General features: G+C 53.7%; 2 protein-coding genes across 2 annotated transcripts in view; one reads left to right on the plus strand and one right to left on the minus strand.

Annotated features, from left to right (window-relative positions):
• HNRNPM (heterogeneous nuclear ribonucleoprotein M) overlaps positions 1-8937 on the plus strand; it is a 39751-nt gene extending 30814 nt beyond the window's left edge. The window contains exons 13-17 of the mRNA XM_052642587.1: positions 113-211; positions 3475-3528; positions 5479-6281; positions 6940-6991; positions 8515-8937. Of these exons, the coding sequence (XP_052498547.1) occupies positions 113-211; positions 3475-3528; positions 5479-6281; positions 6940-6991; positions 8515-8678 (1172 nt within the window). The 3' untranslated portion in view covers positions 8679-8937. The remainder of the gene's footprint in view (positions 1-112; positions 212-3474; positions 3529-5478; positions 6282-6939; positions 6992-8514) is intronic.
• Positions 8938-10250: 1313 nt separating this feature from the next.
• On the minus strand, positions 10251-15629 carry PRAM1 (PML-RARA regulated adaptor molecule 1). Its single transcript, XM_052642801.1, is given in 9 exon segments — positions 10251-10279; positions 10398-10432; positions 10525-10558; positions 10647-10809; positions 10921-11032; positions 11135-11192; positions 13877-13944; positions 14025-14070; positions 14165-15629. Coding segments are annotated over 9 exon segments (2010 nt in total).
• Between the last annotated feature and the right edge of the window lie 2410 nt (positions 15630-18039).

Genomic DNA, 18039 nt, shown 5'->3' on the forward strand with positions numbered 1-18039 from the left:
AACTAAACGTGCTGACTTGCTGGTAGTTGTTGTGTATCTGTAGTTTTTGGGTTTAATGTCTAAAACATAATGGCATTCCTGGAAAGGCCGAGGGTGATGTTTTTTCCCACAGAGATGGAGCGTGGCATGGGTGGAGGATTTGAGAGAGACTTTGCCAGAAAGCAGATGGGAATGTCTCGAAGCTTTGGAGAGCCCCTTGGCAGAGGAGTGGGTAAGAAGGCCCCATGGACCTCATGTGGGCAGGGTCAACCCCCCAGGGGTGCAGGCTCACCCTGATGTTGGGAGGTTCTTAGGCAAGTCAGCTGTTTTTCTGAAGGCTTTTAAAAAACTGTATGTTTTCTAGACCTGATATAAACTTTTGGTCCTTGAATTTTTTATTGATAGCAGCAGCAGCACTATCATTCTTTAGTCTTTTCAAATGGCTGCTTTTTCCACATTGGTATAAGGTATTTTCTTGCTGCAGAGTTACGACTGCTGCGTTTATGTGAGGTTGTGGCTCTCTAGTCATGGGGAGGATTGTCAAGGCTCAGAGGGGGTGTGAGTCTCCTTAGTCCAGTGGCCTGTAGGGTTCCAGTTGAATGAGGGTGTGCTTGGTCTTGCATGTGAAAGAGCTCTTGTTGATCCTGGGAAGTTTCCTATTGTTGGAAGGCTTTGAGTATTGGGTCCATCTAAATGTAGTTTTGGTTAGTTTGCAGAGCAGTATATTCTTGACTTTTCCATAGTTAACAGGCTTCCCCTGTTTGGAGTTTAGATGTTTCTGAGAATTTGTCAGCCTAATTCTCCTCTGTTAATTAGTGTGGAACAAGGAGATTGGCTATTCATGGGCTCTAGAGTTTGTTTCTCTCAAAGGAGATTTAGAGCGTGGATAACTCTTCCCCCCACATACATGCCCCTTTCCCCCATCTTCACTGGCACATCATCCTGAGCAGATAGGCGGCTGCTAGGTGCTAGCCTCAGAGTGCTCAGCCTCTGTCTTTGTGTGGGACACCTGGGGCTAGGTGTGAGAATTGTAAGCTCTTGATGTCTAGTTTGTGTGAGCTGAGCTGTATTCTTAGAACTTACGAAGGCCCTAGAAAATTTGTCATCAGTGAGACAGGGTTCAACATTCTGCAGCTTGTCTCCAGGAACCCAGTCTTCTGTGTTTATGTCATGAAAATCAGGAATTATTAAAAACTGTTTCTTTCAGAGTAGCCAGTTGAACTTTGGTTCATTTACCCCCCTGACCGTGGTTAGGAAAGTTGAGTGACTTTTCTTACATCGACATTGACTGGTAGTCAAGACTTTTTCCTGGCTTGCTTGTTATGACTGTTGCTTTATTCTAGATTGTCCCAGAGCTTTAGAATTTGGGGGCATGTGATCAGTTACAAGTTTCTTGTTGCCATAACTGTCTTAGTTTTTGTGTCTTGGAATGGTGGGATCTTAACTAAGTTATTGTCGTTTGACTGCAAATACTAATTTGTAGATGAGAACAAAATGGCACATGACTTTGCTCCCTCAGGCACTTTTTCCTCCTCTTGAGCCTTGATCCTTTGCTGCTCTGGGTACCTCTCAGCTCTGACGAGGCTGTCAGCTTTGCCCCAGGTCCTGTAGTGGCCCAGGAAGGAGTGGCCTGCTGAGGTTGTCTTGTGTGGTGCCAGGAAACTTGTCCTCTCCAGACCTGAATACAGAGCGGCCACTGCTGGCCTCGGTCTCTCCTGCTCCTCTGGGCTTTCTCCCTGATTGAGACCAGCGTCCTGTTTGTCCTAAGGCTTTCCACGGTGGCCATGGGAGCAGTAAAGAGCTTTTGTTCTCTTGCTTCTTAGGATGAGACCCAAGTTAGCAGAACGGTCTTTGTAACAAATCAAATTTTGAAGTCAGGTTTTCAGGGAAGTTGCCTGGGTTGTTTTTCAGATTCAGTTCCTGGCCTTTTGTTTCTGTGTGGCTTACTCGACGGGTCATTTTAGTGCCATTCGGTGTCCCTTGCTTTCTGTCAAGGCAGTAGATCTCTGCCTTTCTGTGCAGACAGCTGTACTTGGTACTGCAGGGACGTAGATGGATCCTTGACCTTGAAGGGTGTGCTGTCACCTAGGAGTAATGCTGAGAGTGGCTCAGGGCAGCGCCAAAGGTCGACTCGGAGAAGTGACCTAATTGAGGGAGCCGTGGAGATGCTGGCTCCTGGGCTCTTGGCAACCATCTGAGCACCACACAAAGACTCTTGTTTTCTCTGTTAGGATTTGTAAAAGCACCACTCTAGTTGACTGGTAGAAGTGGTGGGGGTGCAGGAAGATGATGCAGGAACTGCAGGGTACGCTGGAGTGCTGGGTTTCAGCATGGTAGAAGGGTCCATGCCCACAGAGAGGGCTGCTAGAGTCAGTTGTAGAGGCTTGGAGGTGTTGGTCTACCTTGGATGGGAAGAACAGATTAAAATTGAGAGAGCAGAGAGGCCTGTGAATGCCCTTTGTGAAAATAATTGGGTCTTTCTCTTCAAATCAGTAGTGGGCCGATTGCGAAGTCTTTTGCAGGGAATGGTTTGATCCATGTGCTATTATAGGAACTAAACCACAGGCCTGGGCCTGCAGAGCAGGCTCCTAGGCGTCAGGCAAGAGTAAGCCCCAGTCTTGCTCGCAGGTGGGAGGTCTGTTTCTTGGTGTACCTGCCCACCCCCTTCCTTTAGCAGGTAACACTCGAAACAGCTGCAGGGCGAGGGTTCAGTCTCCTCCTGGTCATGGTCACAGTATGAGCTGTTGTCCATGTTGCTTAGCACTCTTCAAGACCAGCGAGAGGGTGGGGACAGGTCTCTCGTAGATAATGAAAGACCCAGAAGAAACTGAAACGGTAACACTAGCTTAAAATAGGTTTTTCTGAACCACCAGCAAGCAAGCAGCAGTATTGCTGTTTTGGACAGCTGAGCATATTGGGGTTTGTTCGCCTGCGGTGGCGCCCGTCACTTGGTCGCCATCACATGTAGCTCCCTCCAGGCAGGGCTGGTGGGCTCACTTGGCTGCCGCCTTGCCTGGCCTGGCTTGTGGACTGGGACGAACTTCGAGCACTGCACAGGTTACTGCTGGTTTTTATGGTTTGGGCTCTCATTGTAGCTACAGCAGTTGGTTGAAGGGTACCTGTGAGGGGTTGACTGGAAATGGGCAGGTGAGTGCGCTCTTCAGTCTGCGAGTCCTGAGGGTCTGGACCGGCTTTAGAAAACTGAGCTGCTGGCCGCCCCCTGTTCCTGCTGTGACTTACCGAGTTCAGCTCACGGGTGCCTTTCCAGAGGCCCTCCCAAGCGGGCCTGGGCCTGGAGCTCCATGGGCCCTGCCATCTGACCCATCGTCAGGACTCTTGCAGCTTCCCAGTAAAATGACCTTGTCTGTGTGTGTGTTTCTCAACCCCTCCCCCTTTCCTTTTTTAAATAGTAGTCGTCCTGCTCTGGAATCTGTGATAAATTTCTATTTCCATAGAGGAATTTGGCTAATTTTTTTTTCTTCCTGATTTCCTTAGAAATCCTAAGTAATGCCCTGAAGAGAGGAGAGATCATTGCAAAGCAGGGAGGAGGTAGGAAACGCTTAGTTTTGATGTTTTGATGTTTAGAATAGGTTTGTGTTACTGGGGGTAGTAGAGTGTAGTGCTGAAAGCATGGGCTCAAAAATAGGCTGCCTGGGGTGGGGAACCAGCTCTGCCTTCTCTTAGCTGTGTGACGCTTGGCAAGTTACTGAACTGTTTTTCATGCTGTAAAATGGGGCTATCATGGTACCTACCTCATAGGGTTGGTCTGTAAAGTAAGTGAGTTAATGTGTACACTTTAGCCATTGTCAGAATGTCCATGTAATTTGGGAGTTTTCTTGTTTCTAGTGGTGTAAAATTGCAAATTGCTAAAAGTAAATATCTTAACCTGATTATAAAAATGTACACCACCTAATCATAACAAATGGACTGTATACATGTACTCCAATTCAGAAAATTATGAAGAACGTTAATATCTGAAATCTCACTGCCCACTGATGAATGCTATAAATATTTTGAAATATATTCTTCCATGAGTATACCTTTTTTGACGGGTACCTAAAACTATATGTAGTTATTTCAGAAAATTTTTAGTTTTTTTTTTTTTTTTCTTATGGCTCTGAGCATCTTGGCATGTCCTTGCTAACTCCACTTGCTGGAGTTACTCTGTGGTGGGCCGATTCTAGAATTCCATGTGGGTACTGTTTCTTCCTAGTTCTCTGCTGCTCTTAGCATCTAGAGTGTCACACTCATTTTTGATAATCGTTTGGGTATGCTCTCCACCCTCTCTAGACTTGTTACATTTTTATAGTTTCTGAGATATTTTGGCTCTGAAAGTTTAATATACTTAAAATTATGTTTATATTTCGCCACTTGGTGTGTTGTTACTCAGTGAAGGAAAGAGTCACCGAGAAGTGGCATGACTTGTGCAAGGTCATGGCCTTGGTCAGTTAGAGAATCAAAGAATCTTTCCTCTTCTTGATTTGCATCCTGGCCTTGGCTACTAGATTCAGTAATGGCAGGCTGAGTGCCCAGCTGCTCATTTTTCAGAGGCCGGTGGTGGTGGTGGTGAAACTTGAAGGAGCAGAACCCTTGGGCTTTCCATGTGGAAAAACTTGGTGGGTGGTGCCTTGGTGATGGAGCAGACCCACTGCAGGTATCACAGGGTCCCTGTGCCCTGCTGACCTGGCACGGTTCAGTGTCCAGCTGAACCATGAACCATGGCAGTGAGGGACTGATCCCAGGCCATTTCCAGAATCTTCTCTGCAGTGCCATCAGCTTTTTCCTTCAAAGCTGGCAGAGTTACACATGGCACAGTCGGGTGACGGCTTCCCTGACAGACAGAGTGAGGTTCATTGGAAGTGGCTGGCTGTGTTCATTGATACGTAGGGGTCTGTATTAGTGTTGATTTTGGTTTTCTTTGTCTCTTTCTGATTGCATGGCTGTGTAATAACTTCTTTATGCTGTGGAGGTGCTAAGGACATGCAGCCAAACTGGTTACCAGCAGGGCATTGTAAAGGACAGGTTGGGGGATGATAGAGCTTGTGAGCAATCCTAATTGTCACTATTTATACTCCATGTAAGCTGGTTGGGTGACCAGCTGAGGGTGGGGCTTCTGTCCCCCACCCCTATAATGTCTGGTGGTGGGGAGACTGCAGAGTTCTCAGGAATTGATATCCGTTGCTCACAAAGCTTGTCCCAAGTATCAGCACCCTCAAAGTGATGTGAAGGACATTGTTGATAAAAGTCCTCGGGTGGGTTTCTCCCCTTTCAAATTTTTCTGTGGAAATTAGCTGTGGCACCGAAGTAGGAAGAATGATGTACTCACTACCCAGCTTTAGCAGTTGCCAACATTTGAGGGTTATCTATGATAAATTATTGCTGAACCATGGTTGAGCTTGTAAAGTGCCCAGGCCTTTGCACCCAGGGAGCCCTCCAGGCACAATGTGCACAAAGGTCCTCAAGCCTCTGATATACACCTGTTCTGTGTCTCTGTTGTAGGTGGAGGTGGAGGCAGTGTCCCTGGAATTGAGAGAATGGGCCCCGGCATTGACCGCATCGGGGGGGCCGGCATGGAACGCATGGGCGCAGGCCTGGGCCATGGCATGGATCGTGTGGGCTCCGAGATTGAGCGCATGGGCCTGGTCATGGACCGCATGGGCTCCGTCGAGCGCATGGGCTCCGGCATCGAGCGCATGGGCCCCCTGGGCCTCGACCATATGGCCTCCAGCATCGAGCGCATGGGCCAGACCATGGAGCGCATCGGCTCTGGCGTGGAGCGCATGGGTGCCGGCATGGGCTTTGGCCTCGAGCGAATGGCCGCGCCCATTGACCGTGTGGGCCAGACCATCGAGCGCATGGGCTCTGGTGTGGAGCGCATGGGCCCTGCCATTGAGCGCATGGGCCTGGGCATGGAGCGCATGGTGCCCGCAGGCATGGGGGCAGGCCTGGAGCGCATGGGCCCCGTGATGGATCGCATGGCCACCGGCCTGGAGCGCATGGGCGCCAACAACCTGGAGCGCATGGGCCTGGAGCGCATGGGCGCCAACAGTCTCGAGCGTATGGGCCTGGAGCGCATGGGCGCCAACAGTCTAGAGCGCATGGGTCCTGCCATGGGCCCCGCCCTGGGCGCTGGCATTGAGCGCATGGGCCTGGCCATGGGTGGCGGTGGCGGTGCCAGCTTTGACCGTGCCATCGAGATGGAGCGTGGCAACTTTGGAGGAAGTTTCGCGGGTTCCTTTGGTGGAGCTGGAGGCCATGCCCCTGGGGTGGCCAGGAAGGCCTGCCAGATATTTGTGAGAAATGTAAGTGGCTCTTCAGGAACATCTCGGCCCTGTGCACATGGGGAAGAGGGAGGCAGAGGTCAGCAGGACCGAGGGTGGCAGGTTGCAGTGAGAGGGGATGGCCTCAGAAGGAGAGCTTAGCATGCAAGGCCACCTTGCCTTTGTCCCCAAGGCTTGGTGTCAGTAGAATGAGATGGGAACATGGGAGCTTACGACACTTGTGCAGCAGAAATAGTGGGTTTTGTGAAATCCTGGGCTTCTCTGACTACTAGGTAGAGAAGACCGTGATCTGGAGAGCTTGAGGGTTTTTTATTTAACTCTCAGCTTGATGAGCTGCTAAATACCTGGCATGACAATTCAGAGTGGGGAGAAGGCTATATCTGAATTACCTTCACCAGATGGACCACTTTTAGCCACTGTGCGGTGGTTCTGTGGGCTCTTCACTACGGGCAGCTGTGCGTCCTGTTCCCTGTGTGAAGTTGCCGCAGATAACGGAATGAACTTGCTGTGCTAGTTCAGGACCTCACCCAGACAGACTTGTTTTCTGCTGATCATTGCAGTGTGAAGGTCAGCCAGTATCTGTGTAATGAGAGGTTTTAAAGGCATCCTGAGACACTTTAGGTTTCTGCATTAGGATTTGGTTGCATCACTCACCAGTTCCCCTTTTCTCCACCCTCAGCTCCCATTTGATTTTACATGGAAGATGCTAAAAGACAAGTTCAATGAATGCGGTAAGTATTTGAGAGGCTTCCTAAGTGCTTCCTTGTGTTGTGGCTTGTGTCAAGGCTCCCATCCTTGTCTTGTAGACACCTTCCATGACTCTATAGAGGACAGATGGGACTTGCCATTTTTCTGCCTGTGCAAACACTCAAGCCAATTACTGAGTTTCCTGTTATGTGTCAGACACTTCTCACCCCTGTTCTCATTTCATCTTTGCTGTTTGCCTTTTCCGGTTTTTGAAAAGAGGTGGGCATTGTCCTCAATTTACAGAGTCAGGCAAAGTCACATTGCTGATATCACATGGCTTCTAAGTGACAAAGCTCGATAAAATTAAGTACATCTGAGACAAGGGTGCCTTCCACAACCGCACCATGGGTTTGTGTCTCAGAGAGCACTCGCCCAGCAGGCATGGGTGAGGATTCACGGGCTCAGGGCAGGTGTTAGTTTGTGTGCACTGTGGTTTCCTGGCAAACTGGGCAGCCACTTGAAGGCTTGCTTTGTGGCCAAAAGGAAGTTCGGTTGTCTCTGGGTGAGGCCCTGCCCCTCACCCCCACTACTTCTGTTCTTTGAACCATGGCAAGTTGGGAGCCCCAGCCTTAAGCCAGAGGCCTGGCTAACTCTCTGGATCAAGGCTTCCTCAATGTTTTCTCATTTCCTTTTGCCGCACTAACTCAGATTTCACCACTGTTGCAGCCTGTCCTGGTTCTTCACTTGGGTCAGTTATTGAGCCATAGCCTGCCTTCTTGCCCTCTCTGCCTACTCCTCAGTTCACAGATTGTAGTGGAAAAGTCAAGTAGATCATGCCACTTCCCCCCCCAGGCCTGGAGGTGTCTGTCCCTCTGTTGGCAAGAGAAATCCAAAACTACAAGCCCTGTACCACTTAGTGTCTGCCCAAGCTGTTTTAGAACTTGCCTGTGAGAAGCCCTCCAGGGCTTGACCTTCTCTTAAGCAGAGTTCATGGCCCTAGTGTTGTGCGGGCCAGCACCGCTACACTTGTGTTCTTGGCCCTGCGTTTCTGTAGCTCTTCCCTTGTAGATTGTTTTCCACAGTGCTTGACACATAACCAGGATGCTTAACCAGAGGTTGAAGGAATATGTATAACCTGCTTGTTAATGATGACAAAGCTTGTATTTGGACAGTACAGAAGTGTCCATGGTATTGGCGATGGCCTTGTAAACACAGAGGAACAGTGTATTAAAAGTGAAGCCTCTGTGAAATTTACCTATAAATTTGGCTTCACACAGTGTATTTTTTTTTATAACTCTTGAGCATGAAGGTATACATTCAGGACTGCTTATCATGAGTCAGATTGTTGTCCCATGGGCAGAAGAATGGCAGTGTGGTGGAGGGCCATGGTAACCGGGTTCCAGCCGCGTGTTCTGAGCATTCTTGCATCAGGCGCAGGGGCCGCTCTCCCTTTTGACTCTGTCAACCGAAATCCAACAGGTGATCTGGACTGAGTGGAGCCCAGACTGAGCCTGAGCTCTGGGTTTGCCTGATGAGTTGTGGTCTCTTCTTCCCTCCCTGTGCCCAGGCCACGTGCTGTATGCCGACATCAAGATGGAGAATGGGAAGTCCAAGGGGTGCGGTGTGGTTAAGTTTGAGTCGCCAGAGGTGGCTGAGAGAGCCTGCCGGATGATGAATGGGATGAAGCTGAGTGGCCGAGAGATTGATGTTCGAATCGATAGAAATGCTTAAGCAGTTGCCTTTTTTAAACATCGATACCAGACCTCTGAATTTGTATTTTTTCTTGTTAACCATTTTAATTTGTTGGCTGGATGTATAAAGATGTTTAAAAAATTCAGTTGCTTTTTGGGGTAATTTGAATTACTTTTTTAATGACTGGGGTTCCATTTGACTGTTTGCATTGAGATTGCAATGTGCGCAATTTTTTTTGTAGTTGTGGCATCTTGTTGACATCGAATATGACTTTGATAATAAATACCAGTTCCTGAAAGCTGCTTGCTTTTGTGTGTGTGTTGTGGGGTAACCACCCGAGGTTGAGGGACCAAAGCCAGTCAGTCTCCTTTCTGCCCTTGGAGCTGTGTGGACCCTTGAGGTGAGAGGCCACTGGCCCCAGCCTCTTGAGAAAAATCTCTTTATGGAAACAGAGTCCTGAGTGGGCCTGAGTCTCCCAGTGCCGGTGATGGTGCACTTGGCTGCCAGAACCATCCTGTCTCCCCAGTGCAGTGGTTCTGTGGGGCACAGGTCCTGCAAGGGGCCCATTTCCAGTTTGACTTTGTCCCAGTCTGCCCCAGCTGCTGAAAAGAGCATTTGTTTCTCTCAGTCCTGGAGGGTGGGCGGTCCTGTCAAGGTGCTGGCAGATCCAGGGCTTGGTGAGGTCCTGGTCCTAGTTCATGGGTGACACTTTCTAGCTGTAACCTCATGTGGCGGGAGTCATCGAGGGAATTTTCTCAGATGTTTAAAACAATAGTTTATTTGGCTGTGCCATGCGGCTTGTGGGTCTTCAGTTCCCCGAATGGGATGGGGACTGAACCCAGGCCCTTGGCCATGGAAGTACATTGTCCTAACCACTGGACAACCAGGAAGTCCCCAAGCCTCTTTCACAGGGCACGAATCCCATCCATGGGGCCTTTGCCTCCGGACCTCCTGCCTGCTTGTGCCGTCACATAGAGGGGTAGGTTTTCAATTTAGGAATTTGTTTTTGACAGCCAGAACACAAACTTCAGTCCATAGCAGCTTTTCTTTGCTAAAACAGACCAAGGAGAGTGTACGTTTCTGAGCATATTCTGCCCTGTCAGAGGTTTAGGCTGAATTTGATACTGTACTTGGTCACAACTGGGTCACATTCTCCCCACAGTGTGACGGCTACTTGGGCTATTGCCTGTGAGGAGCTGCAGCAGCTGCTTGTCGTGCTGGACATGGAGGGCCCCCAAGCATCTCCCTCTCCTTGCTGACCGCAGCTGACCTGGTGCCATCAGAGGGGCCCTCAGCTCAGCTTCTAGCAAGTGGTCCCCTCCCTTGCCACCTTCCGCTGCCCCCCTTTTTCCCTTCTGGCCTTTATCCTTGAGTGGTGAGGAGACCTGACCTCACAGATTTCCCCCAAGTATTTGATCATGGCTCCACTGTGTGTGCTCGTTAGGAGGGAAAGAAAAGACAAGACACAGGAGTCACTTTAAAAGAGGGACTTTATGTGGTCTGTGGGCGTGGCCAGACAGAGGCAACCGCTGGGGTCCAGGGCTCCTTATTAGCAGGTGATTGGACTGATGGGCTGTCCATTCATCCCCACACCTGCGGGCCTTACTGTCCCTAGGACAGTGGTTGGCTGTCCAAAGGATCTGCCAAGAAAGGTGACTTTCAGTGACCCTTTCCCCGCGAGCAGGTAGCCAGTAGCCCCTGGAGGAGTGGCAGAGGACCTCGCCCCACCTGTCCCATCCACGCAGAGCATCTACATACCCCAGGCAGCGACATCATCATACACCTCCGTTTCCCTGGTGGAGAGCACAGTTGGGTCGGCCAGGGTCACCTTGCCCCATTGTCACACACCCCCCACCCCCTGCCCCCAATCAGCACTGGCACTCACAGGGGCAGTAGAGCTGTTCTTGGCACGTAGCCATCTGTGAAGAGAGCAGGGGTGGGTGGGTGAGGTCTCTTCCCTCCTTGGGGTGGTCTGCCTTCCCAGGCTGCCCTCCACTGGTGACTCACACTTGCCCTTGGTGTCCCGGCACAGCATCTCCTCCTTGCTGGTGAACTCAATCACCTCCAGGATCTCCCCACGCCGGATCCCCAGGTGCTTGCCGCCCCCACGGCGGGTCTTGGCATTGGGGTCAATCATCATCCTCGTCTGAACCACAATCTCCCCCTCAAACTGGGGAGGGGGACACAAGAGCTGCCGCTTGCCCTGCTGCCCTCAGAACCCCGTGTGGGGCGGTGGCCACCTGGGGCCGAGCCCAGCCCTCCCAGGACTCTTCATTCACACCTTGAACTTCTTCCGAAACTCCCGCTCAGCTTTCTCTGCCTTCCGGAGCTGCTTCAGGGACTTCAGGTCCGTGGGCGGCACCTGCAGTGGCTGGAGGGGCACCTTCTCCCTCCTGAGCACCCCCCCACCAAGGAATTAGGTGCTTATGCTTCTCAGGGACCCCCTTTATTGTTCTCCCCAGCTCAGCCCCACCCTGCCCACCTCCCTCTGGTACCTGAGCTCTGGGTCTTGAGGTGGCCTCGACGGGTACTGCTGAGCCGGCAACACTTCATCTGGGACAGTCAGAGCGCCGAGTTAGAGCAGGGCCATTGAGTGTGGGCCTCTGGCTCTGGTGGCCTGATGTTCTCCTGGTCAGTTTTCAGGACTTGGGTCTCCTCCTCACCCTCTGCTGCCCAGGCCTCTCATAGTAGATTGCCTTCCATTTTCCTAACTCCTGCCACAGGCCAGGCACGGCAGAAACCATTAACCATTTCTTTCAACTTTCTTTTCTTTAAAAAATGTATTTGGCTGCGCTGGGTCTTAGTTGCAGTATGTGGGATCTAATTGCCTGACCAGGGATCAAACCCATGCCCCCTGCACTGGGAATGTGAAGTCTTAGCCGCTGAACCAGCAGGGAAGTCCCTTCTTTCAACTTTCCTGATGGCTGTCATCCCAAGTTGCCTGCTGAGGAGGTAGCAAGGGCCAGAGAGGTAAGGCAGCCTGCCCAAGGCCACCAAGCTATTAAATGGTAGAGGCAGGGCTTCTCTGTCAGCTTTTAAGATGGTTTCACCCCTCCCTCCTACAGCATGTAGGTTTGGGGAATTCTGATGAGGTATGGGTCAAAAAAGAAGGCCAAGAAAAGTGTTTCCTCAAAGCAAACAAAGCCTGCCTCTGAGAAGGGGCTGTGTCGGGCTGGGGTTCTTGCCTGGTCTGGCTGATGAGGAGACTGGACTGGAAGGGGTCTCCCAGATGACCAGCTTTTTAGGTGAGGGCACTGCTGGCCGAGGGTCTGCTTACAGTGAGAGCCTCAGGAACACCGGATGAGTGAAGGATCTAGAACCTGCAGCCCCGAGCTTTTTTTTTCAGTCCTCTCTGAATGACTTGAAGTGCCACCCTGGGCATTCCAGACCACCAGGCCCCCAACGCCATCAAGCTGCTGGGGTGGGGAGGGGGCTGCATATCTGCATGGTGCACTCTTCCCTCCCCAGACACTTTTTGCCTCCAGCCTCAGCCTGGTGCTGAAGTGACAGTCACACCCAGAGGCCACCCGGGCTGGAGATGGTCACCCAGCTGGAAGCAGTCCTGACTTCATCCCAGGGCTCCTATACACCTCCCGCAGCCTAAGCACACAGCCCGGGGTGCAGCCAAGCAGGGCAGACCCTGGCGCCCTGTGGCCCCGGCACCCTGGGCAGTGAGATCCTGAGCGGGCTACCCTCAGCTCCTGACCCTCGAAGAGCTCCCTGTCTGTGCAGTGGGCTGCCACTGCTCCGAGTGAGGCAGAGGGTGGGAGGGAGGCACTCAGAGTTCCTCAGGTTGGGGACAGACTGGAAAGGGGCAGAGCAGCCTTTGGGACAGTCTGCACCGCTGTGAGCACCCACCGCCGCCCCCCGCCCCTCGAGAGGGAGAGCTGGGCAAGTGTGTGGTGCTGGGTCAGAGTCTTGGAGAATGACTGGCACAGGATGGGGGACAGTGAGCTAAGCTAAGGATGCGTCTGGTCTACTTGGGGTTGGGGAAACAGAAAAGGGTGCGCTTGTGCCTGCTGGAGGTGGAGCGTTCAGAGGTGCTTGCTCCCCGCGTCCACATCCCTAGGAGCGGCGGCCCCCTCCAGACCCGAGCCACAGAGCCTCACTAGAGCGGAAGCAAGAGGGGCCCTGTCAGGAAGCTCTGTGCTCACAGGGGTGTTGCAAGCAGCCCCTGGGGAAAGCAAGCCCAGGAGAAGCAGCAGGGCCCAGGAAGGAGTCACAGCCATAGAGGCAGCAGGCGCTGGGGGCTGGGCTGGTGAGGAGGGGCAGCAGCTGGGGACCCCTCAGGTATCTGACAAGAGGTTCCCTGGCAGGAGAGCCTCCGGAGATAAGGGCAGGAAGCAGCCTGGGGGCAGAGGCTCCCATGTGCTGGCTGTGAGCTGGGGCAAGTCATGTCTCAAGCTTCCACTTGTGTAAAATGGGGCAGGGGCACAGTGCACATTCCATTAAGTGCTGGTGGGGAGATGGGGTGCATTTCTCACATGAGGTCGGTGAATGCCTCTTCCCTGAGCTGGGCCTGCCTGGCCTTCCTACAGGAGCAGGGGCATGGAAGACAGACAAAAGGGGCCTTGGACACCCAGAGCACATGAATCTGGAGGGTCTGGCCACATCCTGGCTCCAGCCCCCTCCCTCTTGAGTTCAGGCCCAAGCCCTTCCCCTCAGGCACCTCCAGTACTGTGGATCTCCTGACACCTCTTCCTTACTCAGGGTCACCTCCACTTGACACCCAGGTGCAGGCTCAACATTTAAGCCTCATCCCTATCCTGAGCTTGCTGCTATGTCCCTGGTGATACACCATTACATCCTCGCCCGTTTTGGTTTTGTTTTTGGCCATGCTGCTTGCAGGATCTTATTCCTGGAACAGGGATGAAACCCGTGCTCCGTGTTGGGAGTTCAGGGTCTTAAGCACTAAACCAGGAAAATGCCCCTCTATTGGATTCTTCCCCTGTTCTACATGTCTACGGCCACCACCCTGGGACACAACCCTTGGCTTGGCCGCACTGTGGTCAGGCTGCTGGCCTCTGGCTGTCCTTCCTGTTCCTCCACCAGGAGCTGCCATGACCTCTCTGACCCCTTTCTCTCTTTTTTTTCTCCCCTAGCTCTGCTTCAATCCCTCAGGCATATGGGTTGTCATGGGGCCTGGAACTAGCAACACAGAAAAGGCCCCTGTGATGACTGTTCCCCCTCCTCGGATGCTTCAGCAGACTGTCTGGCTGAGTGTCCCACTCTGTCACCTCTGCTCCTGGGGCCGGGTCCAGAGTGGTATGTGGGCTCGACATCATCGTACACCTCATCTGGGTCCCTGCAGGGATACCTGACATGAGTGAGGGCCTATTTCAGCCCCGTGACCCATGCCTGTGCTCCCTGACTCCCCATGCTCACTGTGGGATGAAGTGGAGGCCAGCAGAAGAGGAGGTCCTGGGCAGAGCTGCGCAGAGATGAGATGGGATGTGGGGACGCGGGTAGGCCGGGGAGTGTCGACCTCCCCGCCCCTGCTTTCTACCTGGGCCATCCACACCCACCTGTGTCTGCCACCGCAGCTCTCCGGAAGCTCTGGATATCCCTGGGGCCTGGGGGCAGTGGGGGCTTGGCTGGGGGAGGGCCCAGGCTGCTGGCCGGGGGTAGAGGCCTCCGCCGGGGCAGGTGACCAGGTCTGAGACCCAGCCTGGAACCAGCACTCTGAGCGAGGGCTCCTGATCTCTGCTGCCGTGCCCCAAACCCTGGGCTGAGCGGGACCCGGGGGCTGGAGCCCACCACAGCAGAGGGCAGCGAACTCTCTGAGAAGGAGCCAGGGAGCAGGGGCTTTCTTGGGAGGTTCCTGGGCAGAGAACCGGGCTCTGGCTGTGAGAACTTGTGGGGGGACCCCCGACACTCGGGCTGCAGAAACTTTGAGGGGAGCACCTTGAACTCTGGCTCTGAGGACGTCCTCGAGAGGCTGGCGGGCTCGGGCTGTGGGGGCTTCTTGGAGAGCGCCTTGAACTCACACTGGCGTGACTTCTTGGGAACCACACTGACCTCTGGCTCCGAGGACGTCCTGGTGAGGTCACCAAACTCAGGTGGCAGGGGCTTCTTGGGGAGGTCATTCAGCTGAGGCCGGGCGATCTTTCTGGGAAATGTACTGAAGTCGGGCTGTGAGGAGTGGGGGCGGGGCTCACCAGATTCCAGCTTTGAAAGGGGCACTGGAGGGATGTCACTGGACTCGGGCTGCGGCAGAGGCTTCTTAGGGAGGCCACCGACCTGAGGCTGCGGGGGCTTTCTGGGGAGCTCACAGAACTCAGGCTGCGGGGGCTTCTTGGGAAGAGTACTGAAGTTAGGCTCTGAGGAGTGGGGGTGGGGCTCACCAAATTCGGGCTTTAAAAGGGGCACTGGAGGGACCTCACTGGACTCGGGCTGGGGCAGGGGCTTCTTAGGGAGGCCACCAGCCTGAGGCTGCGGGGGCTTTCTGGGGAGCCCACAGAACTCAGCCTGCGGGGGCTTCTTGGGAAGAGTACTGAACTTGGGCTCCACGGGGGACCTGGGGGTGTTGCTGAGCTCAGGCTGCTGCGGGGTCTTCTGAGAGGGGGCCTCAGGGACCTCAGGCTTCCTGGGAAGTGGCGTGGCCTCCGGCTGCAGGAACTTCTTGGAGAGTTCACTGAACTCAAGTTTGGGGGGCTTTTTGGGCAGGTCAGTGAACTCAGGCTGTGGGGGCTTCTTGGGGTGCTCGCCTAGCTCTGGCTGTGGGAACTTTTTGAGGAGTTTGTGGAACTCAGGCTTCGGGGGCTTTTTGGGGAGGTCGCCAGTCTCCGGCTGAGAGGCCTGGAACTTTGCTTGAAGGCTCCGGAAGTCCTGATGACTCCCCTAGGGGACACAGGCAGGCAAGAGACTCATACACATGGGGGCCATGGAGAGACGGATGTGGGGATAAGCGGACGAATCACAGACACACACCCTTGTTGTCCTCTTCCCGGCCTTCTGCCGTTGACTCTCTTCTCTTGACCAGACTCCCATGTTTTTGTCTCCAGCCTCCCCGTGAGAGTGCCAGGCTCTCTTCCTGAACTACCACACACCTTCTGACCTCGTCACTTAAGCCCGGAATGTGCACCCAACCTCACCCCACTCCGGACCCGAGCTCCTGGGGTGCCATGTGGCCTTCTGCTCCCATTCCCACCCCCAACCCAACTCCGTGGAGCATCCTCAAGCTCCTCCTCCCCTCCTGCATGTCCCTAGGCCTTTCTTTTCTCATTTCAAAATGTATCTGGAGGGACTTCCTGGCAGTCAGGTGGCTAAGTCTCCTAGCTCCTGTTTGGGGAAGTAGATCCCACATGCCACAACAAAGAGTTGACATGCCTCAACGGAAGACTCCGCGTGCCACCACTAAGACCCGGTGCAGCCAAAAGCAAGAAATGTATATTAGTATATCTGGAACTGAACAACTTTGGACCACCTGCACCCCTGTCCTGGAATCCACCCAGGGGAGGCAGCCTCCCCTGCAACAGGATTACTGTAAGAGGCTCCTCCTCGTTTCTCCTGCCCCCGATGCCCCACACCCCCTTTCCCGGTCAGCGCGCCCGCAGCAGCCAGAGGAGGCCTGAGTCTGTCTGTACTCCTCTGCTCCGAATCTGGGTGTGCTCTGTCACTTGCACACAGTAAGAGCTCTAGAGCTCACGAACCCCCTGGACGGCACGCCTGACCTCCCCCTGGTGCTGCCTCCCTGGCCTCCCTCTCCTGCTTGGCTCCTGCCGCCTGGCCTGCCTGGGCCATACTTCCCATTGCACGGTCTCTCCTCTTCCGGGTTTCTACTCCTTTATTCCATATGATAGAGGCCTTTTTTCCCAGAACACCCTGATTTTAAAAAAAAGGATTCCCCTAGGACTCTCTGATCCCCCCAACCTGCCTAATTTTTCTCTTAGTGCCTAGCACTCTATATCATCCTATTTATTTTTACCTAATACTTATTTTTTTTTTTTCACTATTTATTGGCATGCCACGTAGCACATGGTATGCTAGTTCCCCAACTAGGAATTGAACCAGTGCCCCTTGCATTGGAAGCAAGGAGTCGTAACTGCTACACTGCCACCCAATACTGTTTTTTAAATGTGTCTTGACTATTTAGGGGTGTGTGTGTTGTGTGTGTGTGTGTGTGTGTGAACTGCCTCCTCCCTGCCCCTGAACGTGACACGAGGGCAGTCTTCCCAGTGCCTCACACTCAGTAAGATGCTCAGTAACTATTTGTTGAAATAAAGAATCTACTAGGACTTCCCTGGTGCCTCAGTGGTTGAGACTTCATGCTTCCAACGCAGGAGGTGCGTCGATCCCTGGTTGGGGAACTAAGATCCCACATGATGCCGTGCGGCACGGCAAAATATGTATCTATCTATCTATCTATCTATATATACCGGACACCGAGACGAGCAGCATGTACTCTGCCACATCCAGTCCGATGTGGCGCACCAGCCCTGGCGCATGAAGTCCATCTCGATCCTGTCTCGACAGGACCCACACCCTCGGTCACAGACACAGGAGACACACAAGTAGGCCAGGGCTGCTCTGACCGACAAATGACCCCAGAAGTGGCCCTGCCACAGGCCCCTGGGCCTGGCTTCACCTGGGGTCTAGGAGATTGGGGAGGGGAAGGGCAGGACCTCACTCATCTGCCCTGTCTGAGCTTCACTCTCCCCTGACCCAGAGAACAAGGAAGGGTGGCAGTTCCTGCCTGGGGCCTGAGAAACTTCTGTGAAAGCTGGGCTGGGATAGGCTCCCAGGTGACCCAGGGGGCTGGAGAAGGCAGGTCAGCAGGTCAGGCCCTGGAGGACTGCTGGGGTGGGCGGGGTGGGGAACAGCTACATGACCTACTTTGGCACCCACAGGAAGCCCCTGCCACTCACCTTGGCTGCCTGTTACCCGGTGGCTGTTCATGCTGACCTGGGGGGAGGGGAGTCACCCCAGCAGGCCCACCCGTTCCCCTTCTAGTCACAGCCTCAGCCCATCGCCGCGCCTCGGAGCCTGAGTTGTCCCAGAAGTGGATCCCGTCTGCTTCTTAACCTCTGGGCATTTGTGGCGGTCATTCTCATGTCCCCAACAGCTTTCCTGCCCCTCTGCCACCCTGCTTTTGGAATATGCCCCTCTGGTTTCCACCTGTGGCATCCCTCACCTCCAGCCCGTGTGGGGCTCTCCCAGGCCCTGGAGACTCACTCACCATGGCTGCAGGAGGGTGACGGACCACAAGGCGAGTGGGACCCAGGCCAGGACTGCTGCCTTCAGGAAGTGACTGTGGCTTCTGCTCCACGGGGTGGGGTCTGCTGGCCAGGCGGGGAGGGGAGGGGAGGAAGGGGCAGAGGCGGGGACAGCCCCAGCCTGGTCTCAGATCCTGTCAGTGCTTCTTGAATTCCTGTCCTGCCCTGCAAGCTTTGGGCATCCT

Source organism: Budorcas taxicolor, chromosome 7, assembly GCF_023091745.1.
Source record: "Budorcas taxicolor isolate Tak-1 chromosome 7, Takin1.1, whole genome shotgun sequence".
Classification (NCBI taxonomy): domain Eukaryota; kingdom Metazoa; phylum Chordata; class Mammalia; order Artiodactyla; family Bovidae; genus Budorcas; species Budorcas taxicolor.